Genomic DNA, 25,184 nt, shown 5'->3' with positions numbered 1-25,184 from the left:
GGCTATCTTCATTTCATGAGGAGAAATAAACAATTGGAGTGCCCCTTTCCTTTTATTGTGTCATGTGGGAATGTGCTGAAAAATTACGCGATTTCTCTCAGCTTGATAATAATTTTTGAAGTCTTTTCTAACACATTACCTGCTTAAACTAAAGGTTAATCTCATCTGTAACTAACCTCATAAGCAACAAATAAACTAAGTATAATTTAACGACTAAAGAAGACAATTTTCACAAAAAAAAAACCGACTTCAAATTAGTTTCAGTATTGCGTTTTTTGTAAAACTTTGTAAGTGTCCTTGAACATTATTTTTTTTCGAAATAGTTTTTATAACCTTTGTAGTGAGTACAGGCGTGATAATATGTTGTGTGATGGCGTAAACAATGCTTAGATATGCTATAGCAACAATTGCGGTTAATCTGCTGTTATTTATTGAAGAGTTCCCCCGACTTCTACAAAATCCCATCATCAGATATTGAAATGGTGATAATGGGACGACACGGGAAGCACAAGCTTTCAAATAAAAAAGAATCATGAAAATCGGTTCACCCAATCGCAAGATACGAGGTAACAAACATAAAAAAAAATACAGTCGAATTGAGAACCTCCTCCTTTTTTTGAAGTCGGTTAAAAAGTGTTAAACTTTTGATTCCAATAATTAAATTCCCTACCTTATATCTGATTATTAAGTAATTAAAATGCCTACTTAAATTTTATCTTGATAAGTCAGAAAATGAATATTCTCTTTAATCCTTTTCACTTTTAGTAGACCGCCTTTGTGCAGTATCGAATCTAATATGAATAACTATCCAAAATATTCAACAAATATTTAGACAGTCAAGTTTTTTCTTCTTTTAATGCCATGTCTTGTTTTCTTCAGGTCCAATGCAACTAGGCGATGAATTCTCATTGGTAGCTGAGAATCCGCACTTGACATTACCAGAATGGAATACTACATATCACTTGACAGAAGATAATATAGCTAGCAGCAAGTTTGAAAGTGTTATAAAAGTCAACGGGAAATTTCTTGGTAAGTTCTTTTCCCTCTTTTTGAGATAGTTTATGTTGGTGCATCCAAAGGTATCCATCACCTGTTAAATATGATGCTGATGGTAAAATGATACGTCGCTTAAGGAAGTGCGTGGCTACGCAGGATAGTGCCCTGCATTTGTGCCATAAACGTGTCTTACACGTGACAAAAAATCTGCTATGATTAAAGTATTAAAATGAAACAATCAATATCGACTTTCAATTACGTAGTTAGATTACTAATTTTATTGATAATTTTTTTTTTGCTTTGAAATTACACTATCAGAAACATTTTAATCAAAGATAAGGCGTTGCCAATTGTCTATAAAGCTCTGTCATTATAATGAAAACAAACTTATCGAAATCTTGATTGTTAATGATGGTAAAAGAATGTGAATACACATACACGCGAAACATCCGTTGAAAAAGAGATAGCGCTATATGATAACCTAGCTTCATCTCTCTCTAGCATTTTTCTAAATGTCTTAAAGTGGCCTTAGTGCGCCGTTGTAATAGAAATATTAATTAACTTATCGCAAATTTAACAGAAGACGTGTAATAATGCGTTCATGATGACTTGCTTATACAGTAAAATGCTAATTATGATTGTACCAATACAGTACTTTGAAACTCAAAGAATATTAATTTCAAAAACAGCTGAATACATTTCATGGGATGATCTCTCCCTCTCTCTCTCTCATGGTGTTTGTCTTGTATTTTGACATTAAAAAGAAACAATAAACTAAATAATTAAATACAAATATTACATCTTAAAAACTAGACAGTTGCTTATCTGAGTATTTTAAACCTTAAGATATTATAATATTAAAATGAACCGCACAATTATAAAAGTTACATTATTTTAAAACTATAAAAGTTTCTTGGCGTTGTTCAATACACTCTACCTATTTACCAGCTGGTAAATAATGAAATGTACATCAGCGAAAGCCAGGTTTATTTATTTATCTTTTTCATATTAAATATTAGTATTTAAACAAGTGTTTAAACATTGAACAATTTTCCATTTAATTAACATTGATCGCAATGTTTAATATTACCTTTTTTATATTAACAGGTACACCTGTTAATATTTGAATAATTAAAAGCATTTATCTTTTTTAAATGTGTTTGAATTGGCATAACTATTATTAGGATTGTTGCAAGTACATATTATACTTAAAACAAGAAAGTGAAAAGCAACATTATTATTGAAACTATTAATTGTAATGTTTTGCCACGTTCTCAAAGAAAATATTAGAATTAAAAATATATTATAGAAGTGATGCTTTGCTGAAATCCAATGTGGTTTGTATTATCAACCGACTTCATAAAAGAAGGACGTTCATAATACTTATTTTTATGTTTGTATGAATCGATTTGTTGGTTTTTTTTATTCAACGCGAAATAGCTGTAATATGGTCCCATAAGAATTTCATTAAGTTTTTCAAATCAGTTGTATGTTTTGTTGTTAAATCTATATTCCTTAAGCACAGTCGCTTGCGTGATACTACTTGGCAATATGCAGGCAAGAGCAGAGCAGATATATAAAACCTTGAACCCTTTGCCTTTCCCCCCACAGGTCTCACAAACGTGTTGCTGGAGGGGAGGCGTGGCTCCGAGCCGCTCACCATCAACAACAACAAGCTACCGGTCGTCGTCATAAGGCCAGAGAGAGTCATCGATACTATATTCGTAACATCTATAGCTACTTTTGTAAGTATTACTCTGTTAAAATATATAAGGGTAATTAGCAAAAAAAATATCTGTTTAGTCCGTCATACAGATTGCTAAAGAATACGGATTATTTTATTTTATTTCGTAATCTATAAATGAAGGGGATACAGCGATTTAAAATCTCATGATAAGTCACTTAACAGTACGCTTTTTACTAACAAATGATGTTTTTAGCCATACCATACTCGAGCGCTTTTTATCTGCCTTACTTTTCAATATTGTTATAAAATGAAAAATACGTAGTTAATATTTTCCGCTGTCTTAAATGGTGAAATTTTTAGAGATTATGTATTTCTGTTGCCACTACATTAAAAATGGAGGTTAATGAAATTTCCCTACGGTTTTGTTTGAGGATTTTCTTAAGCCTATTATTATAAAACCATCAGTTTTGCGAGGTGAACCCCCATTCTACCGGTTAAATTATTAATTGTTTATTTAATCTATCATGTTCCAGGTATCACTGATCTTCATAAACTTCGGTTGTGCGATGGACTGGCCCACTGTGAAAGAGACAATCAAAAGACCAGTGGGACCAATCATAGGAATGGTTGGACAATTTATTTTCATGCCTCTTGTAAGTATATTACTAAGAAGTTGTTCTGATCTGTTGTAAATATTAACTAATTCTATACTGATCTTCTATAATATATTTTTGAGCAATCGAGATGCAGGCTGCGCTCGTTTCTCATAATAGGTGTTTCATGATAATTACATCCCAAGTAAAAGTAAAGTCTATAACGACATCTAGACTTAACACGAATGATCTTCCACATCACACAAATCTTTATTCTGGAAGGGAATTACCTAGGGAGGAACCCACATTCTCCGACTAACTACTTAACCAACAGGTCATTGAAACTCTGGTTGATGTTTTCTTTGGTAATTCCGAAACTATTAAACTAACAGCCTTGATTGAGTGAATCGAAACTCTGACTCCAATTCCAGATGACATTCGGTCTGGGCTACGTGATATTCCCGAACAACGCCGAGATGCGGCTGGGCATGTTCTTCACGGGCGTGGCGCCGGGCGGCGGCGCCTCCAACATCTGGACCTTCATCCTCGGAGGGAACCTTAATCTGTCGCTCGCTATGACTACATTATCAACTATCGCTGCTTTTGGTGAGATATTAAGATAGAATTTTCTTTATAAACTACACCCGTGTTTAGAAATTTAGTTCCAGTCTCGCGAGGGGTTCATATCAAAATCCACTTATTCAAAATAGGCTACAAAGTAGCACTTATTGAATGCCAAAAAAAAAAACAGACAGCTCCCCGTATCGCCCACCCTTCACCGCTTCCTAAGTGCTCTAGCTGTGAAGAAGAAACAGCGCAACTAAGTCCACAACATAGCAACCCCAAGAAGTGGCGTATGATCTACATATAAAAATCTTAACTATTTAACTTAATATGTAATTAAATATATTAAATAACTGTATTTAAGATATAATGTGCTGATTTAATAATAGTCCTATTTAATAACAATCCCATTCGAAACAGTTTATAAATATATTTGTGTTTTGTTTCCAGGTTTCATGCCGCTATGGCTATTCAGTCTGGGTCAAGTAGTGTTCGCTAACGCTCAGATCGTAGTCCCTTACACAAGGATCGCAACCTTCGTGGTGGGTCTGATCGTCCCACTGGCCATAGGGCTGGCCATGCAACGCTTCACGCCCAAGATAGCGGCCTTCATGGTCCGAATCTTAAAGGGTTTCTCTACAACCCTACTTCTATTCATCATCGTATTCGCTATTGTCACCAATATATACATCTTCGAGTTGTTCAATTGGCAGGTTAGTGTTAATTATATTTTTATTTGTTTTCCAATTGTTTAGCAGTGACAATACATTCGTTTAGTTTGACACTAGATGGCGTTGCGTTATCGGTATGTTATATCTACCTAAGTTAATCATCAACAACTTTTTTGCTGTCGTATAAACGGGAAAAACAGAGCCCTATTATTGAGCCTGTACTTTCGGTCAAAGATAGTGGAAATTCACTGATATATACTTTTCTTACCGCTTAAACAAGAAAAAACTAAAAAACATCGCTTTAATGACCCCAATAACGCAGCATCGTTATTGGGGTCATTAATTTGATACGTGACCAATTTTTGTTGCAAAATGTTTTTTTAACCTTTGTATACAACCCTCAGTATCATAAATCCGACTTTCTCTGAACCAGTTTCCAAGTCCAAAGCATAACCTAACACGTATCCCCCCAGATAATAGTAGCGGGCATGGGTATCCCGTGGCTGGGCTACTGCGCGGGCTACGCGTTGGCGCGCGCGTGTCGCCAGCCGCACGCGGACGCGCTGGCCGTGTCCATCGAGACCGGCATACAGAACACCGGCATCGCCATCTTCCTGCTGCGGTACTCGCTCGGACAGCCGCTAGCTGACCTTACCACTGGTAAATATAGCCTTAAATATACCTAGAACTGGTCTTGAATAACGAGTTAACGGTGAAAGGTTTTGATTACACGGATAACAGAGTGGTAGTGTTGCCACGCCAAACCAGGTGTGCACGACGAATCGTGGGTTTAATCTCCGCGTAGAACAAGCATTTGAGTGTTCCACGAATGCTTGTTCGGAGTGAAAAGCTTTAAAGGAGTAGGACAATATACGGAACAAGTTTGTTTTTGCCACAAAAACATAAAGTTGATTTCAAAAAAAGACTACTGTAGTACTAGCTTAGTGTTTTCTCTTTTTTTATAATAATATTCACATTAAGTGGAAGAAAACTACTTTACAAACAAAAAATACCGACGATACCTCCTCCATTTTGAAGTGTCTTGTAAAAAAAGAACTGCATGCATTACATTGATATTTCAGCTGAGTGCTAAAGCTCACCTTGCAAATGGCGCTGCGTTTTCGATCAGATAATGGTCCACCATAACCTGTATACCACTCGGCCACATAATCATAAGTTAATTTATTAATTATAATTTTCCAGTGGTGCCCGTATCGGCCGCCATTATGACGCCGATACCTATGACCTGTATCTACATTTACCAGAAAATTAAAGCTTGGTGAGTCTTCCATCCCTTTCATACCCATATTTTCGTTCTAAGCTTGCCATAAAATTATAGTAATTAGGTTTAAAATCGAATGGACCGTATTATGAAGTTTGACAAATGTATGAACCTCGTTTTTAAATATTGAAGTTGTCCTCTAAGGACCAATCAATTAATAATATTTGTTCGAAAGTTATTTTGTGGATCAGCATTTCATGAACAGTGATTGAAACTTAATTATAAAGCACTTAAAACTTCATGATTCGATTCTAATGTAAAATCGGCTGAGATAAATAAACTTAGCTTATTCTTGTCACTATATATTATTCTAAATTCTACGTTCAGCAGTGGACGGCGATAGGCTGAGATGATGATGATGATATATTATTATCTTTCTATCACTTACTTTTGGTATATTATTTTTACTCATTGCATACCATTACGTAAATGAATAATTGTGCAGCAAGTAGAATCATGTAACCACCAGTGTGTTCACAAATAAGATTAAACACTCTATTACTTTACTTATAAGGCTCAAAATAAAACTGTAAGCTAAATTAATCACGTTTGTTTATCTCGGCTTAAATAGTATATTTCTTGGGTTAAACTTATAATCATTAGTTTCCATACTTATTATAGTAGTATTGTCGTCTTTAAATGTTTAATTGCATCAAATATGTACTTAGATATAGCAATGTTAAAAGTTAATATTTTTTTTAAATAGTCCTTGAATAACTTGCATATTCGTCAAATAGTTGATAGATGAAAAAAAAAGTGAAAATGTTTGTCAGCAAAAACCTTCGTTATTTTAACTTAAAATCGTCCATATACTACTTTCCCACTACAAATGGTATTTTATGGCATCTAATAATAATCCGAATATAAATAGTGTCATTTTTATCGAATACAGAAATTGCTATATCTTTGTATATATATAAGGAGAAACGAGTTTACAATGTATGATCGATAGCATTATGGGATTATCACATGAGATTTTATTCAAGAACATCATTTGGGTCTAAACATTTGCAAGAAAAAATGGGTATATGTTGTTATGTTTTCATGTGGTACCTTTGTATACAATGCAGGCCAAAGTTATAGGGGTTTTTAGAACGAATGTTGACTTCATTTTTCGATACTGCAAGTAAATGTATAATTTTATATTTCAGCGAGATAATTCCTTTACATTCGAAAGGACATTTCCAGCATTAGTACTCATTTCATACTAATACAATACAGGCCAAAAAAGACTAATTATTCTAAAAAAATCGAATTTAAATTAAATGAAGTATATTTTTTTTATTTCCATATAAAAATACATCATCGTCATTCACGGTTATGTCGTGACAGTATGGGAGGTATGTTATCGTCAATTGTAAAGGCTTTGTGAGGGTTGAGGTGTTGGGTTCCGAGATATCCATTGTGGACGCGTGTTATGCTTGGCTTTTAGATGTAGAATGCTGTAGAAAGGCTTATTTAATTTTCGTATTACTGGTTTTGGAACAAAGGTTTTCGGTATGGCAGCATGATAAAAAAACTTTTTGAAAGTTTTGTGTTTCATTTGTAAATAAAAAAGTTTATGATTGCAACAATTGATAAATGAAAATTGGCGTTAATCAACTCAATATATTATTGAAAGTTAATGCTTAGGACTCAAATTTCACAGATGTAATTATATGATACTTAATACTGGTTGAGGAGTTTAATTTAAAATAGAAACGGATCTAAAAAAAATAGACTTGATATGCGTATTTACGGTAACGGGGTATCAAGTGCATGCTGATAGTATTGGTTATTTTCAGTCAGATTTCCTTTAAATTGATACTTAATGCAAATGTTATTTTAGATTGCATGTGTAAAGGCACAGTGTGTCTTGGTTTTCACTAATATTCACGTATAGCCTCTAGATACTTTTTTGTTTATGTGTAGGAAATAAATGCTGTTTAATTTTAATAAAAACAGTTGCTTACTTGTTTATCTGGCATTTAGATATTCTGATGAGGTGATTTTTTTTTTGTTTTCATATATTTGTACCTAGTATTTTATACGAATCCCGTTCTAAGGATTTGTATCTATGTGTCACGGAGTTTCCACAAACATTAACCATAGTTCCAGAGCGTAAGAGCATTAGTACTGCTACAATATTTTTAAAGGGAACACGGTTTTTGCACGTATTCTCTCCACTCCCTAAAATATGTACCGTATAGTTATATAAATTGCCTCGATAAATGTCTTAATTTAGACATTATTTTCAGACATTAGCACTATGAGGAATTATTCTTTAAAAAGAATAGTACTGATTAAAAAACACATACCTACCTACCGTAACACATACCAAAATTAAACAGCATTTATAAACATTGCCCCGTTGCGTTAATTTAACGCGTGTACAAATAAAGTTACGGGGTATGTTTGTAATAACTGGCCGAGTGAAAACGCAATATTGTAAATACTTCACGTTATATACTTATTTATAAATGTTACAAGAGAACAAAAAACACCTAATACTTGGTATAGTTTAGGATTGCTGTAGTATTTGCTCTGCAACCTTTCAACAACGAATTATAAAAACAATATTTTGCATTACAATCGGGTTGAACGATTACGGAAATCTCAAAAAGAAATGCAAAAAAAATAACTAAATAAAATTGTAATCAGAGCTCTCTTACATTTATAAATAAGTAATAATACTTTGTTTTCCTTAACTTTTCTGTTCTTTTCTTTCTAACCTTTGGCATGCATGACTTAATTTTGTTAACTTAAGTGTCCTGAATTATAAACTATATAGACATGTATAAAACTCTTAAAGTCAATTTTCATAATTTTAAACTTGAATTCTGATATCATATTTTTTTAATTATCTCCATTATAATTCTACTCAATCAGTTTTTATTGACCAACTACAGGCAAAAAACTCTTTTTTAAATCCAAGTCGAAATATTCCCACGCTGTCAAAAGGCTTCTCTCCGAAGCATCAGATAAAAAAATAACTAGTAAAAATTGTTCAGGATACCAAACCGCAACTATTACTATAGCAGCAATTTTACTTACAAATATATTTCCAGCTTTATCAACCGACGAAAGCACAAGAAAATGCTGGAAGAAGACGTCACCCCAAGCGGAGAGTCGCCGCAGCCCGCAATCGTCTCAACCGCTGATCTATACGGAAGGACTGCCAAAGGTCTAGAGGCCGGCGGACACGACGCGCCCGACGCCAAGTGATACGTATTACAAGATTACTTTATTTATTGTTGGATTTGTTAAGTTTTTTTAATGATGAAATATGTTTTCTGTAATCGGGGATGTTGACCGTTTTTGATAGGGGATAATTTACTGCAATGTTAAATCACCAGAGTGCAACACTAGCACATACAGTAATGGCGGTTTGGAGTAATATAGGCCGCTGATCAGACACTTTTAAATGACGTAGGATGCCATAATGTATAGTTATTTACAAAGGTAATGAAAATGCTAATATAGCTTGACAGAATAGTGAATACTACATACTTTACATTTAAATATTTCGGTACGATAGACATACGAGATTGTGAAATATGGCGATTTGTTTACTGTAAGTGCTTGTGGCGACCTCTGCGCCGAGCTTTTCGTAATGTCGCGTATTAAACTGGCTGTTTTGTTTGTATCGGTTAGTGACGTCATATGATATTTAAAAATCGTTACAAGTATTTGAATACGTAAATAAGAGTCTAATATGTTGAAATGAAATTATTTATTATGCAAAATGGGATTATGAAACCTTTTAGAGGATGTGAAAATGCAGTCAACGTCCCTTTCATTAAATGATATTATAATTGGTATATGTTATTCAATATTAATATGTTGTTTTAAGGAATGATAGACAATAAAGTGATTAAATTAGATATGGAGACAGAAATTTGAAAACCAATGGTAAACTCAGTTTGATAAAGCTCGGTAATAATACAAAACAATGTACGAATCTTTATAAAGACACCTTATAGAATAATAAGTAATATTATATTTTAATAAACTTTTATTAAAATAATGTTACCAGTGAAGCAATTGTGTAAACATATCTTGCCATATACAAATAATAAGAGATCTTGTAATACGTATTTTTGGTAGAATTTTGAAATCTACTATACTTGTAGTTTTTGTCCGTGGGTAACACAACGGGGCGCAGCTAGTATTCTTATATATCTTGAAACTTGTTATTAATTTTGGGTGCTTTTATCCACTGTAACTGTTTTTTGAAAATTATGAAGCATTGTTATGCATTTTGAGAAGAACTTTTAAATTTAATATTTATTTGATTGTATGGGCCTTCATATGTTTTGGCGCCATACATTAATTGGTTAAAGAAGTGGCACACATTGTTGACTTTTTTTATAAAAAAATAGTTGAACATGAAGAACAAATAAATTGATGTATTTCTAAAGTAAATAATGTGTGCCTATCTTTAATAACTTACACATAAAGATTGGATTTCACCTATAAAATTGTACGTAACTCAAAGCTTTTATTTTATGATTTTAATTTCTGCAATATTATCTATCACCTTGGTTAAGGCGTACTTTGCATTATACCGCTTGAATATTCAATGTTGCCAGATTAAAAAAACTAGAGTAGTAATTTTGAACCTTGATCTGGATTGAATCTGATTTGTCTTACTACTACTGCCATTAAAAGCATTTTAAACAATTTGCATTTGTGTTAACGAAAGCACATAAATGGTACAAGATTCTGGCAACATTTTAGTAGAAGTGTTTGTGACTTATTAGTTTGGTAATGCATAAATATTTTCTTATTTTTTTGCTTTTTTTATAACATGTAAGGTCTCCATTGGTTTATGGTGATTCACAACTCGTTTATAGGTGAAACAGATGTGATGTAAGAATGAAATGTTTGTTTTGAGAACAGTATTGCGTTAAGTTATATGAGATCGATATTGTATTAAGAATCTAATACAAACGTTTTCCATGAAGATATGTGTTGTTTTATTTCTGTCACTTCTGTCTTCAAAACTATCTCAACTTAGCCTTTTCTCGTTCAAGTGTTAGGGATGTTTTGATAATGAGAATATTACCATATAGTTATGTGTTATGATTTTGAAGAAGCCGCAATGCACTAGAATGTTATAAAACATGGCGTTTATAAAACGACGTTGTGTATAATTTATATTTAGCAAATTTATTCATGAAAACCGACTAAGCATTCGTCACTGTGCCGAATAGAAATAGCAGTAATAATAATGGTCCCACACATTTAAAAGTTCTCGACTAGGCCTCTAAAAGTTAGACCTGTGGTTCTTTGCATTAGGATATTAAGTAAAACATAAGAGATACAAACAGAAATCGATGGTTTGTGTGGCATTTGCAACCTCGAACCCATATAGAACCTCTACAGATACAACCTTTTCATAAAACAAAAAAAAAATAAAAAAACGCCTACGTCAAAACACGGCATCCAACGTCACACCTAACACAGTGCGCTGTAATGTCCAACTAATGTTACGTAACAATAAATAGTCTGTAATAAATAAAAATGTAATCCTAACCACAAAACACAAATGTAACTCTCTCTGACCGGCTAGCTATCAAAATGGCGAAACTTAAATACGATCTGCCGACAAACACCTTTCCATATAAGATTACTAGGAGGTTGAATGCCCTTAGCGTGCCTCGCCGGTACTGCTATGAGACCATGGAGGGCATGCCGGCGTACACTCCCACCGGCATCAGGAAGTCAGCGCTCGCGGGGACCACTTCCGATCGAGTCAATGATATAGCTTGGCCCTGGATACGGTGAGTGAAGGTTGAAGTCAGGGATATGGAACTATGAGAAATAGTGTCAGTGAGCCGTCGAAGTTTAACAATATCATTGGATGAAATGAGTGGTTATGTTTTCTCTGTTTAAAACTTGGGAACAGGGATCTTTAATTTTTTTTTGTGAGGCCTATGTAACAACTGGATGCTGCTATGTACCCGGATTGCCCATCCGTGTTGTAACACAGCTAGAGTCCTGACGTGTCTAACCAGTCTCAGTCCGACAGTTATTATGTTTAAACCTCCTAGTTACACAATGTACCTAATAAGAATTTTGAGCCAAAACGCATGTCAATGTTTACAACTTTTTACCACCTTGTTACTGCTAGACATGTAGTGATATAATCGTTTTTAATTTTATCAGGCGTTTAGTGATAATAAAGAAGCAATACAAGAACAGATTCAGCAGCGAACGCCTTGAGCGCATCGATCGTATGATTGAGTTCGCCAACGCCACACTTTATACCAAACTTGCGAACTGTGTGATAGATCTCAAGAAACAAGACGCTAAAGAAGTCAAGAAAAAGCGCGGCTGGACGGAAAGCGAGTGGAAGAAACATATGGATTATATAGGACAAGTAGCTGCGCCCAAAAAGGAGTTTAAACCGCCTCCTGTTAAGGTATAAATTTGTTTGTATAACCAAATATTGATAGTGACACTTTATATTCATTTGGATATCACTGATATCAGATATGCTTTAAGTGTTGCTTACAGTCCTTACCTACTTGTTGATTTTGTAATAGCTGCCATTACCATGCACGGAATTACTAATTACCTTGTCTGTGTGTATGAAAAAAATGATAAAATCTTTCAATACCAGTGGCAATTATTAGCAAAACGCATTACCTACCATTGACTGATTCTTAAACTCTTCTTCAATATTCCCTTCATGCACTTTTGCTAGTCGACACCAAGTAACTAGCTTAAGCATATGTTCAAGTTCCGCATGGTCTCCAAACCTCTTTTCTAATAAAAACTGTCTCATTTCAGAGAGGCAAGTCAGTGCCCCTGGAAGTGCTAATGCCTCGCATCACGGCGATGGCATCACGGCCTGACTTCAAGTGCTACAAGAGGATGTCGCAAGAGAACTGGTACAGAAACCCTGAAAAGGTTCGTAACAACCTTCTTTGTTCTTTTTGTATCTGTACTTAAAAAGGAACAGTGATCCTCGAGTTTGTTTCGACGTTTATTCTTGTGGTAGTCAGAGGAAATGTCTAGGCATTGAGCCCAAAGAAAAGTGTATCTAATACATAAAATTCTCGTGCCACGATGTACGATATTAAACTCCTCCGAAATGGCTTGACCGATTCTCATGAAACCATATCTCAAGTCTGAGATCGGACATCTTTTTTCATACTTACTTTTCTTTCTTTATGCCCTAAAATTAATGTGTATCTCAAAACAGACCGTACATAAACGACTTGCAGAATAAATAATTTAATCACATTAAATACTATTATTTTGCTTCTCAGGTCGCTCCAAGTGCATTGAAATACGTACTGACAGAAAGGACTAAAAAGCTAGCCGCTCCGAGAAATTTACAGCCGCAGGATTAAACCACCACAAACCCACGGAACGACCAACACAACACACCAGCCTTATGAATGTGAAGCATGTAGTAATAGTATAGTCTTTTAAAACATTACATAGTAGTTTAGTGACGTAAAAATTTAAATAAACACACGCACTGTCCGTGAGCATTTTTATTTATAGTACCCACTACCCAGGTTTTTCGATTTGAACTCAATGATAACGACATAAGGTAGGTATAAATTGCATTTTTCTGTTAAGAAGCTGCAATACAGGATTTATGTATTTGGTAAAATCTTCTAAGTATCGGTCTGAAAGCTTTTCTGATGCTAGAAGTGCAGGAAACTTTATGAATAAGGGTCTGTGACCAACATGTAGCCTCTTATCTTCTTTTATGGCAACCAAATGAATTCCATAAGTTCAAGCCGAATGGAGCCAAAAGTAGCTGCATTCTTGTAGGTGTGATTGTGTATCAAAAAGATCCGTCTCACAAACGGAAACCTTTCGGAAGTTTTAAGAACTAAACAAAATGTCAGGGACTCGCCGTCAAAATAAACATATTCGTCTGTCAGTCATGGCACAAACTCGAGAGAGGAGAAATAAAGTGAAATAGAAGTTTAAAATAACCATGTAATGCCTGAATACCCGTATCCCATCTTTGTGTAACTCTCTTAACAGCTAGCGACGATGTCTCCGGTCAAATATGAACCGCCCACAGCCACGTTTCCGTACAAAATACCAAAGAGGTTAAACTTGCTGAGCGCGCCGAGAAAGTATTTTGTGGAGTTAGGTGAAGGCATGCCCGAAGTGAGTAAGTTGTCTGGAACCAGGAAGTCTGCCATATCCGGACGTCTTTGCCACAAAAATAGTGATATAGCTTGGCCGTTTCTAAGGTAGGATGATTTACCAAGATTTACAACAAATTGATTAACATCTATGTAATTATTACTTTACTTCGCTCCGATGGTTATCATTTGATTTATTAAGCTCAATCATAGCCAAATCAATTACACTGATTCAACAACCGACTTCAAATAAAAAACTGCTGAGCCAAACTTGATGAAATTGGTCGGAAATCGGTCTATTTAGTCCTAACTTCTGAGGTAACAAACATAATAAAAACCGTAAACAGACAAACTACAACTCCTCCGTTTTGAAGTCGGTTAAAAATACCGCAAATATGCTTACGTTTGTTTTTTGTATGTACATCTTGCATTATGAGCGTTCACAGATATTTAGACTAGTTACTACCTATAATATACATCCCTAATTATAAAAATTATGCCACTTAAGGAAAAAGCATAATCAACGCGCCTGTTAGCGCATTGCGAAGAAGCATTTAGCGAGTGCGCATTATGTTCTAGACGTTTAATAATCTTGAAAAGGACATACAAAAATAAGTTTAGTCAAGAGCGACTGGAGCGTGTCGATCGCACAATTGAGGCATCTAACGCCACGATATATACGAAGCTAGCCGACTGTGTAGTAGACCTCAAGAAACAGGAGACCAACTTAAGAAGGAAGAAGGGCTGGTCGGATTCAGAGTGGAAGCGGCACATGGAGTATATTAGCCAAATAGCCATGAAAAAGAAGGTGTACCCCCCGCCGCCGATTAAGGTAAATTGTTCTTTATCAATGAGTAAGTGAGTTCAAAATTATTCAGCGTCTATTGCAAAGCGTTATTGAAATAAGTAACAGAATAACGTTTTTTAAGAACTGTAAGTTATAACATATAAGTAAATGGATCAGCAATTGAAATTATTATTATGTAAAATGTAAAAAGATGATCATTGTTACAATTATAGTTGTCCTTAACACAACCGCATTCATTCATTCATTTTATTTCTTATATCTGTTTTATGTATGTTTGTGTATACATTTATATGTTTTTAAAAATAGTACACCATGATCTACCTCTGTATATATTATACTGATAATTTTCCTGCCCATCCAAAGGTTGTCTGGAAGATATCGCTTTTAGCGATAAGACCGCCATTGTACCCTAACATTGTATGTTTACGAAACCCCTGTGGCACAAAGATGCGGGAGTCGTTAAAAAAGTTATGCTCATGTTACCAAATTGATTTTATTCAAAATGTTTCGTGTTTCAGCGAGGTAAATCCAAGCCGTTAGAAGAACTATTACCACGGATCAAGACTATGGCCAAAATGCCCACCTTCAAATGCTACAGGAGGCAATCACAGGAGGAATGGTACAGGAAACCAGGAAAGGTTAGTTGGAAAACTGTTATGGCTAACGAAATACAGTACATGTAAAACATTTTTTTTTCGGTACATACTTTAAATGTGTTTGAGTTAATTGAGTTGTTTCAATTTTACTTTATAACTTTTTGTTCGAGAGTAGTTTTTTTTATATGGGTATGTACAAGTACCCATTCGTCAAATGACTCCTCACGCTTTGGCGGAGAGAATAAAACCCACCCATATTCCTCCGCTTTGCCCTGTGTCGCGGTAACTATTTTGGACAATCCCGCTGGCCTGGCAATACTTCTTAAATATTTATTTTAAACTTCGCCCTGCGTCTGTCATTTCATTGAATGCTCAGAAAGTAGAAATTAACTGTGTATTTTAACTTTAACGTTTATCCTCCAGGTGGCGCCAAACGCCCTAAAATACAACATTTCAGAGAGAATAGCGAAACTAGCGGTTGCGAGAGCTTTACACCACGATCACCATGAAGACCACTTCTAGCCGAAAGCAATGTATAAATGTATCGATAATCGAAAAAACATTTACGATTTAATTAATCGATATAAAGTACACTCATCAAATCGATTACTAGGTATTGCCATTGTATAAAAGTTGAAGATTACTTTCGAAATGAGACTCAACTAGACATTCTGATTCTCTCAAATTACTGATGCTCTAGAACTTTGGCATATTAACGGTAACGTGACGTAATCCTGACTTTAAAAGTAGCATTAAAAAAAAGATAAAAATGTTTTGTCGAATGACGTCACGAAAATGGCGGCCAAAGGCATGAGCAATGCGTGGGTATAGTACACTCAAATTCAACAAATAAAACTGCATGAATACATTGATTTTCTCTTTTTATTTTTCGTATTTACATTTCCAACAGATTTTATCTACATAAATACTTAAAAATAAATACTGAATTGTATATTTAATTTCACTATGATTCACAGATCGATGTTACAATAAATATAATTAAGTAGAAATAATTTACGCTTAGGTATGTTTAGTTTGATGTTACAGGATGTCACTAGGTAACTAGTCATTGGGAAACTTGACTATGCAACTAGTCAATGGGAAACTATTGACTAGTTAAACTAGTCGTTTAGGCGAGGCAGTGGATGACTGCGTTGGTGAAGTCTTTTGTGGTAGACTGGCCTCCGAGGTCCTTTGTCCTTACTTTGCCGTCCGTCAGAACTCTGGAAGTTTAAAAGTGACATTAATACTGGAGCAAAACTCACGACTATAACGAACAGGTCGGTCTGTCAGCGAAATTTGTTGCTAATTAGTTAAATGGGAATCGGCATGAATGGTCAGAAACATTAACACAATTTGATTTGTAAAATACCTCAATACTCAATACTTTATTGCTTCCATAATGTAGTTACAGGTGGTAATTTTAGGTACAATGATCAATTATACTAAGTTACAAGCAAAAACTGAGTGCCATATTTTATTGTTTATCTAGACTTTAGATTTCAAGATTTTTTGCTCCCCTAGCACAACAATGAGTTCGATTGTGTTTCAATAATTTGACTGGCTCGACTGACCTAGTCCACAAGTTCAGAACTTACAAGGACCCACAGGACCAACGTAAACTGGTTGCAGATCTTTGGAATATCACTCAGCTGGTATGGTTTGAATAGGCTTTAAAAAAAGGTGACTTAGCAAAAAGTATTTAATTATGAAATGAATACGTACTTGTTGATGGCGTTCTTGATCTGGCGGGAGTACGGGTGCAGGTTGACGTGTGCCAGCAGGTTGGCGGAGCAGAGCAGCATGGCCGTGGGGTTGGCGATGTTCTTACCCACCGCGCCAGAGAAGATGTGGCGGGCGCCCTGTGGGGACACGACGTTTAAGGATGTACAATATTTTTGGTAATGGTTAGGTAAAACGGTGTTTTAAATGTTAAGACATGCGTAAACCCGATTTGAACATGACATGACTCTTTTGTTTTGTACATTTTTTATCGATTGTGATTCGAAACGTGAATAAGATGCTGCATTTAGGTACATAATTACTCGATTTAAAAATTGAGAAACCCCTAATTTTTCCCCATATTACCTATATTGATCCACACAGTCATTACGTTTTGATACATCATATTTATTTATTTTTTCGTCAGTCTAGATGTTTATTCGTTTTTTAAAGGTTGTGCACTGCCAAAATCTCGGCAACATTCATTTTTTAACCCATATTTTTGTCCTGTTCTCGCCGCTCACCTGTTCGAACACAGCGCACTCGGCGCTATACGAGGCTCCGGCAACCACACCGGCGCCACCCACCAGGCCGCTGGCGAGGTTGTCCACGATGTTGCCGTACAGGTTGGGGGTCACCATCACGTCGAACTGGTTCGGGTTCGACACCATCTGCATCGTGCAGTTGTCCACGATCATCTTCTCGAATTGGATGCGGGGGTACAGTTTCGCCATCTGGAAATTAAAAGGGGGTTTTGTTAATTATTGTTGGTTTAATATTAGGATTGTAACATTTTTTTACCGTTTCCACCGCTGCTTATCCTCAATTTCTATTATAGTATTTGGTTGTTATAGCATCTACGGAAATATGTACATCATCTCTGATATTTTTTATAGTCTGTTTATCGCGGTATATTAGATACAGCCTGGTAACAGACGGACGGTCACACAGCGAAGCCTTAGTAAAAATCCGTTTTCACCTTTTAGACACAAAAAAGTACTATCATATTATCATATAAAAAGATCAAATAATGTACCTACATTATCATACATTTATATGCGCAATAGGCACTAAAAAAAATTATTAAAAATATATCCATACGCGCTCGATTCAACAACATTCGCTTCATTTTAGAAACCCTATATCATACTATACTCTACTCTACTATCATACTATATACCCTATATCAACATAATATATATTTAAACCAATATTTAATACACATTGAACCCCATACCTCTTCACAACTACGTAAGAACAGTCCATCGCCAAGCTTCATGATGTTGGCCTTGTGTACGGCGGTCACCTTCTTGCGGCCCATCTTAACGGCGTAGTCGAACGCGAACTTAGCGATACGCTCGGACTTCGCCGCTGTGATGATCTTCAAACACTCCACGACACCTTGAAAGGAGAAATAATATGAAAAATAGGAAACTTGTAATGCCCATTTTACGTGACTTTTTGCAACGATTGTTTTTATTTAAATATCTTTCATGAATTTGATCTAATGAACTTTTATTGGTCGGTATTGCCTCTACTTTCGGAATCAATCGGAGCCCTTTATCATAAGCGACAAATATGCGTAAGTAAATCATTACACCTTGAAAAAAAAAAAGAAACACGACTCCCGCATTAAGAAATTTAATCCTTGTATCGCAGGGGGTTTGACAAACATTCAAGTTACATGGACAAAGACTCCCAGACTGAGCACAAGCATTCGTGGAACATACAAAAGCTATTCGTACGGTACGCAGGGATCGAAAGTCGCGTTTTGTGGGTTTGGTCCACAACCACTCGGCTTCTTACTGCGGGAGTCGTTTTTTTTTTTTAAAAGAAGCTTTGCGGCTATGGCAGACCCCCCTTTTTGAGGATGGCCTAAGTCGAGCTGTGAACGTCTTTCGGCTGAATGATGATGATGAAATGATTTGGTTACAGTCACAGAGTACTCACCAGGCACACCCTCGTGTTCAAGCGCGGAGTACTCGCCCTCGGTCTGCTCTCGTATGATGATACAGTCCACGTCGTGATGGCGGCACTTGACGTTCGGCAGCGACTTCACGTGAACCACGTTCGCGTACAAGTCGAGCGCGTTACGAAGCTTCATGTTCAGTGTTTGTAGCTCGCCCGTGTGCGAGAAGTCTGGGGTAGCTAGGATACCCTGGAAGTAGACAGGAAAATGATTTTATGCATTTTTTATTTTTTGGGTTCCAAAAATGCATTGCAGACGTCTGTGTATTGGTAAAACGCGATGTTTTTTTTCCGCAGCTGTAAACTGTACTGATAATCTGGATATATTTTAGCCTTATTTAAATAACCAGTAATTAGGTCCTGTCCTGATTTTTCGTCTGTCCCGTAAAATGGTTTCAATAATTAATATAATAATGTGGTATCAACATAAAAAAATGACAGTATCATAAAAAACTAAATATATTACATTACTGTATTATTCCAAATTAAAATATTATGTGGCTTATCTAAAACCTCCTTTCTAACATTTCTTTTATAAGGACTCAATAATCTTAACATACTAAGGGTATAACTATTACATGTTAAGGGTAACTTACAACATTTATATGCTATCTACTACAAACATACCTTGATACAGATCTTGTTCCTAGCAATAGAGTTGACCACATCCTCTAGAGGTGCGCTCAGCGTGGGGTTCACCTCTGAGAAGAAGAACGACTCGAAGTCCACGGGAATGTTTGCCGCCTGTAATAGCAATCAGGGTCACAGCTATTTTTGTTTCGCCGACAAATGAAAAGATACAAACATACTTACATGCAATGATGTTATATTATAAAAAGAGGTAGATATGTTATGTCAGTACTAATGCGATGTCAAGAATTGTCCGCGGCGTACGTACCTACTTATATTTACAAACACACAACATTATACGATATTATGCCATCGAATTATATCGGCTTCCGAGTTGATGATTTTATATAGCCGCTTGGGCACAGTTAACTTGACAAGCTTGTAATGTGTGAAAAAGATAGCATGCTTACAAGCAAGAGTGTAAACAAGACGAATATATGTTTCGCAGTGTCGTTGCGATATCACGACTAACTTCATAGATTAATCAATTAAATTTCACAGAACAGACATAAAATGGTTTGATGCCTATGGCTTAGTAAGCAGATTTGATATGTCTAAAATTAACTCTGCTTGCTATTCTTTTAAGAAATAAAACAGCTAAGGACAAATACTTTTAAAAATACTTTATTTTCATTTACTTCTAATTACCTTCAAACAAATTAAGTTTGTGTTTTTTTTTGTCTTTTTGATAGTTTCTTCAGGTCGGGGTTGTTTTTATGCGCAAAGTGAAGACGGACGTTAACATATTTTTCTATTATTGCTTTAATTAAATGTAAGCGATGATTAAAAGTTGGTGGCTGTGTCATCGCATGAAAGTGCAGATTACTAAAAACATTTGAGTTAATTAAAGATTTTAAAATGTTATTTTTAACAACATCAATTTCTTTGTATGTAGTAAAATATAAACCGTCCTCTTTTATGTGAGATTTTAATATATTTTCCGATTTCAAGCTAATAATGAATACATATTCGGTCGAGTAACATTGGCTACCCATGTCTTTGATTGATATTAATTTGTGGTACCACAATTTTTCACAAGAAAATAAAGTGTTAATACAAATTTCGCATCTTAGGCCATTAGTTAATTTTCTTGCTATCCATCCTGAAATGTAACCCACTATTTGTTTTATAGAATCGGTTGAATATTCATCTTTAAGAATTTTCACAAATAGCATAATATATAACATCAACATTGTCCTGTGCAGTGTTATCTCAAGTAATTTGGCTCTGTCTGAAGTATCAGATTCATCTTCAGGAATTGCACATTTACTAGAAGACCAGTTAATATTATAGATAGCGGATGTTGTTAAATTTATCCATTGGTTACCCCTTAATTCATTTGCCGGAAACCTTTAAAAATAATATCAAACTTATTAATTCGTTTCGTGGTTGATGTAAGCATATGAGTAGGCACTATCTAGGAAATGTCCTGTCTTTTACTTTTTATAATCTTGACAGCTGTCCAACTCGATTTTTTTATGATAAAATATATGCTAATATTTTGGATTTCCTAAACAATATGAAAGCAAATCAATTCAAAATTAATACTTAAGCATTATATGTCCTCCCTAGACTTTTGGAAGTCTTACTTGTGTAATTTGTACAGTGTCGCATCACACATGACGGCATTTTTATAGAAATTTCGCGGAACAAATGACACTGTCATCGTTGCCGATGCTTTCACGAGACTAACCTCGAGTGTGCTAATTAGCCCAGTTTTACGGCGCCGCTTTTTAGGCGCAAGTAACTTATCTACCTCTTTATACTATAACATCATTGCTTACATGGTATTTTTTGGATAAGCAGTATTAAATAAAAAAATAACAAACTTTTTGTAATTCGCTGTATTACAGGCTTAACAAACAATAATAAAGCATACCTTAAAGACTTCCTGTACGGAGTATACTAGCTCGGGGCCGACTCCATCTCCGGGGATCAGCGTGCACTTGATGCGGCCCTCCGTCGAGTTCGATTGCTACACATAGATACATATTATAGAACATGCTATGATAGCATACTGTTGACTGAGTAATAGTGCCTAGGGCTAGCTGTAAAACTTAATGTTATATAATGCTATATTTCAATTGTGCCACTCTTGACTGCCTCTTCTAGAGGGAAGTTAATTTAAACTAAAGTTTATCGTAATATTTTGACAATAAATACTTAAAAAATGAGTCATTGTGTTTCTATTATTTGTGTGATATTCTTGTCACTTATCTAAACTTTGATAGACGTATTAATCAAATTCCCTATTAAAGACTTCTTGAATAAAGTCATCAATAACATACAATTATTTTTCATATAAATTTATCGTGTGATTTCTCAATATGCCTGAAATTGTCATTGGGAGATTATTACTTTCATTAATTTTCCTATGTCTATATCAAATACCTATGTATATATACCTATGTCAAAAAAATATCATTATCCAATGGCAAGAAAAGGAGACAGACTACGACTTAAGCTCAACATAATATATAGTCAGAATACAAACATACATTATACAATCATGATAAACGAACATTATCATACATTTTGATATACAATAGATATCTTACGTCTTATCCACGAGACTAAAGCGTAATTACATGTTAATAATAATTAACAAGACTATGAAACAATCACAAGGATTTACAGCTGCTGACTAAACTGATAACATTGAAGGTTGGAGGTCAAGGTGTCATAGACTTTATCTATCATTTCTCAATAGACTGTTGACTTTTGATAAATAGCTACTGTAAGTTGAAACTTCATGTAAATGGAGCTGCATCTTAAAATCACTTATTTTTCTTTATTGTTTTTATTTTGTATTTTATTAGTTCAGTTATAATTGATAAATCAAAAACAGCTTTATTTTCAATTAAGTAGAGAACAATTTTATTTGAACCTAAATATTTTTATTGATTCATAAAAGTGTGTAAAATATTTTCTGCCTATCCTACAGGTTTAAACTTACCTGAGTAAAACAAGTTTGTAATAAATACACCATACTTAAACATCAGCTGATATATTGTTTGAGACACTTTGGGTAACATCTCAATTAAATGCTCAGTTTCTGCCTTAAGAGATATCTTAAAGCATATGTGATGTAGTGGAAGCGAGAGGTCGCTATGCAGTATGACCTCCTGTGTCTCCCTTCCACCATGGCAAGGGCTTATTTAAGAGCTCACATAGAAATTGCCTTCACTTTGCAAACAAAACTTAAGCTACCACATGTTAAATGACCTGTTATAGTTATCAATGCATTTGGACAACACAAAGGCATTGTAATAAGGTTGCATGCTGCACATAACCCTTTAACTTGACAATTGTTTGTTAAACAACATTTTTCCTAAACAGTGTATACTCAAAATTTAATTAGAACTTATTTCAAACGGATTGTTCCATTGCGGTTTAGTTAACATTTCGGCATCTTTGCAAGAGCCAAGGTCACAGATACACTGTACCTTGAAAGGAACAGAAAAGTCGAAACTTTAACTATTAAAATCTCAAATATACCTGTAAACTTCAAAGTCTAAATAAATGCACTTAGTAGCCAATTCTTGTGTTTGTATGTGTTTTATTAAATTCCCATTTTTGTATCAAATGGACCCAATTAATGATGCCTGTCTAGTTATGACACCAACATGCATTTTCATGATACCGTCAATAGTTAAAGGGTCTTATACTAATTCTAACAAATAAGTTAGGTGTAAAATCATGCTGTACTATGGACCATCCTATTCTCTAACTAGAAGTGTCAATATTGTGTGAACCAATGTGTGAAATTGTGTATTGTTTCTATATGTACCTAATTTTGTCATTGCCAATTTGATATGACTTCTTAAATCAACTCATCTTTGTACATGGAGCTATGTCTGGGTAAACCTGTGTATATACAGTTACTTTGACTACTAATACAATACATATACATTTGTGAGCAAAAAAACAATTTCTGTTGAATGGACACACACATAAGGCCATGGGCACAGATGAGTTGAATGGTCATCATATTCATTAATAATATGAATGTTTGAATACATTTAAGTTACAATTTTAAATAAGATTTGTTTTAACCACAAATTAAACTATGTGAACTAATTTTGAAATGACATATTTTTACAAAATTTTCCACTATTTACTTTTAATTTTCTTTGAACATCCTACACAATTTTTTTCAAATTAAAATAATATGAAGAATAGAATGGTGTGATCTACTCACATACACTTATTTTTATTTATAAACATATACATATGGGTGCATGCATGTACATCAGGAACAAAAACATAGCTTACAGATCTGTTGACTTTCAAGAAGAAGTTGATACTATAACTTAAAAAAACAGGTAAAATAATATGTATTTTTTGGGGGCCAATTCTAATAAATTATAAAATTTTGATAATTGTACCAATCTTAAATTTAAATAATATTTAAACAATGTTTATATGCAAAGTTATGAAGCAAGCTTAACATTTGTCAATAACAAGATGTTTAGAATAAAATGTTGAAATTAATAATGACAGCTAACTTAAAAGTCAAATACTATAAAAAGGAGATAACTAGAAAGTAACTGGTTTAATTAACTACACATTTGAATAAGAAAACTTTGATTTCAAACAAAAAAATCTTTTACTTTGATTTTTCTCTCTACTTCTGTATGTAGAAAAAAAAAACTGGCATTTAATGCTACCTGCCTATGCAAAGCTTAAATTATAACATTCTCTTTTGTTAAATCGTATTTTGGACTATATAAGTCTATTAAATAGTTTTATAATATTAAGTCTTGCTTCATCACAATAATTATGAGTTATTAGTAGACAGTTAGTGTTCTCACCAGGGTGCTGATACCGTGCGGAGCAAAACATACGTTTTTGTCCTTGTTTACCACACCAGTTGTATGAACTCCTTTGCTCACATGCTGAGAACCCTGCAATTAAAAAAAATACTATCACTTCGAAATTTAAATAATGTTTGTACTTTAACAAATAATTACATTTGACACAATGTTTTAAATGGTTCAGCAGGTATCATGTTTTAGCATTGCAAGGCCAAGGGTCATCATATTGCAATCAACAGGATAATACGCATTGCGAATAAAGCGATATGCCGTCTGTCTGCAGTAGATATTATTAGCAAAGATCACGTGAGGTTAATCATTTTACAAAACATTAAATATCTCCGAACGCATATCAATTACCAAATAAGAACACGATAATGATACTTTGTTTATTAAAAACAATAATTATTATCACACTACAACCGCGAAACGAGTATTCATAATAACAGAGTTACGAAACAGTCTCGGAACGACATTGCCGATTAAACATGTTTAAAGATAAAACTTAAATTGTATACCTGCGCCAGAGCACGGAAAACATTTCTAGTAAGAAGCGACATCCTGGAGGTGTGTAAAACCTTTTATAAAAGGTTATTTATTAATAAAATTATTTTTGGATCGTCTTTGCTAGCAAAGACGTAACCTACGAGAAGTCCGTTTTACGGTTTATGACAGCTCATAACGCTAAACAAAAGATTAACGACTTAACAAGATTCTTTCTAAAATTTCACAATCATCAAATCATACT

General features: G+C 34.5%; 4 protein-coding genes across 9 annotated transcripts in view; 3 read left to right on the top strand and 1 right to left on the bottom strand.

The window, feature by feature from the left end:
• Positions 1-10,740, top strand: part of LOC113495385 (ileal sodium/bile acid cotransporter-like) — a 29,342-nt gene extending 18,602 nt beyond the window's left edge. For 4 of the 5 annotated variants that reach the window (XM_026874079.1, XM_026874081.1, XM_026874082.1 and 1 more), the window contains exons 3-10: positions 880-1,029; positions 2,608-2,741; positions 3,217-3,336; positions 3,708-3,882; positions 4,291-4,553; positions 4,985-5,171; positions 5,715-5,790; positions 8,841-10,740. In XM_026874079.1, the coding sequence (XP_026729880.1) occupies positions 880-1,029; positions 2,608-2,741; positions 3,217-3,336; positions 3,708-3,882; positions 4,291-4,553; positions 4,985-5,171; positions 5,715-5,790; positions 8,841-8,997 (1,262 nt within the window). In that variant the 3' untranslated portion in view covers positions 8,998-10,740. Of the gene's footprint in view, positions 1-879; positions 1,030-2,607; positions 2,742-3,216; positions 3,337-3,707; positions 3,883-4,290; positions 4,554-4,984; positions 5,172-5,714; positions 5,791-7,125; positions 7,134-8,840 lie in introns of all 5 variants that reach the window. The other variant, XM_026874083.1, reaches the window with a different exon arrangement.
• A 466-nt stretch (positions 10,741-11,206) lies between these two features.
• Positions 11,207-13,272, top strand: LOC113495389. The gene is made up of 4 exons (XM_026874087.1): positions 11,207-11,558; positions 11,944-12,199; positions 12,571-12,690; positions 13,053-13,272. The coding sequence occupies exons 1-4, from the start codon at positions 11,356-11,358 to the stop codon at positions 13,134-13,136; spliced, it is 663 nt and encodes a 220-aa protein (XP_026729888.1). The 5' UTR covers positions 11,207-11,355; the 3' UTR covers positions 13,137-13,272.
• A 346-nt stretch (positions 13,273-13,618) lies between these two features.
• LOC113495388 lies at positions 13,619-16,171 on the top strand. The gene is made up of 4 exons (XM_026874086.1): positions 13,619-14,003; positions 14,475-14,727; positions 15,222-15,341; positions 15,723-16,171. Exons 1-4 carry the CDS (start codon positions 13,798-13,800, stop codon positions 15,819-15,821), a joined length of 678 nt encoding a protein of 225 aa, XP_026729887.1. The 5' UTR covers positions 13,619-13,797; the 3' UTR covers positions 15,822-16,171.
• LOC113495386 (isocitrate dehydrogenase [NAD] subunit beta, mitochondrial) lies at positions 16,168-25,105 on the bottom strand. Of its 2 annotated transcripts, none has more exons than XM_026874084.1 (9): positions 24,955-25,105; positions 24,434-24,526; positions 21,499-21,594; positions 19,617-19,733; positions 18,972-19,179; positions 18,259-18,422; positions 17,546-17,755; positions 17,025-17,161; positions 16,168-16,522 (listed from the first exon to the last, which is right to left on the bottom strand). In XM_026874084.1, exons 1-9 carry the CDS (start codon positions 24,994-24,996, stop codon positions 16,429-16,431), a joined length of 1,161 nt encoding a protein of 386 aa, XP_026729885.1. In that variant the 5' UTR covers positions 24,997-25,105; the 3' UTR covers positions 16,168-16,428. The 2 variants fall into 2 exon arrangements, with proteins under 2 accessions (XP_026729885.1, XP_026729886.1); XM_026874085.1 differs by having other exon boundaries at positions 24,467-24,526.
• Between the last annotated feature and the right edge of the window lie 79 nt (positions 25,106-25,184).

The sequence above is a fragment of the Trichoplusia ni genome, chromosome 6, assembly GCF_003590095.1.
Source record: "Trichoplusia ni isolate ovarian cell line Hi5 chromosome 6, tn1, whole genome shotgun sequence".
NCBI classification, from domain to species: Eukaryota; Metazoa; Arthropoda; class Insecta; order Lepidoptera; family Noctuidae; genus Trichoplusia; species Trichoplusia ni.
This window is presented reverse-complemented; position numbering and strand designations above follow the sequence as displayed.

Excerpts from the sequence above, each read along its gene's own strand:
- LOC113495389 (XM_026874087.1), top strand. The coding sequence starts at position 11,356 with ATGGCGAAACTTAAATACGATCTGCCGACAAACACCTTTCCATATAAG. Across the intron at positions 11,559-11,943 it reads ATAGCTTGGCCCTGGATACG|GCGTTTAGTGATAATAAAGA; the intron begins GTGAGTGAAGGT and ends TAATTTTATCAG. Across the intron at positions 12,200-12,570 it reads TTAAACCGCCTCCTGTTAAG|AGAGGCAAGTCAGTGCCCCT; the intron begins GTATAAATTTGT and ends GTCTCATTTCAG.
- LOC113495388 (XM_026874086.1), top strand. The coding sequence starts at position 13,798 with ATGTCTCCGGTCAAATATGAACCGCCCACAGCCACGTTTCCGTACAAA. Across the intron at positions 14,004-14,474 it reads ATAGCTTGGCCGTTTCTAAG|ACGTTTAATAATCTTGAAAA; the intron begins GTAGGATGATTT and ends ATTATGTTCTAG. Across the intron at positions 15,342-15,722 it reads GGTACAGGAAACCAGGAAAG|GTGGCGCCAAACGCCCTAAA; the intron begins GTTAGTTGGAAA and ends TTTATCCTCCAG.
- LOC113495386 (XM_026874084.1), bottom strand. The coding sequence starts at position 24,996 with ATGTCGCTTCTTACTAGAAATGTTTTCCGTGCTCTGGCGCAG. Across the intron at positions 21,595-24,433 it reads CGCACGGTATCAGCACCCTG|CAATCGAACTCGACGGAGGG; the intron begins GTGAGAACACTA and ends ATCTATGTGTAG. Across the intron at positions 17,756-18,258 it reads TCTTACGTAGTTGTGAAGAG|ATGGCGAAACTGTACCCCCG; the intron begins GTATGGGGTTCA and ends TTTAATTTCCAG.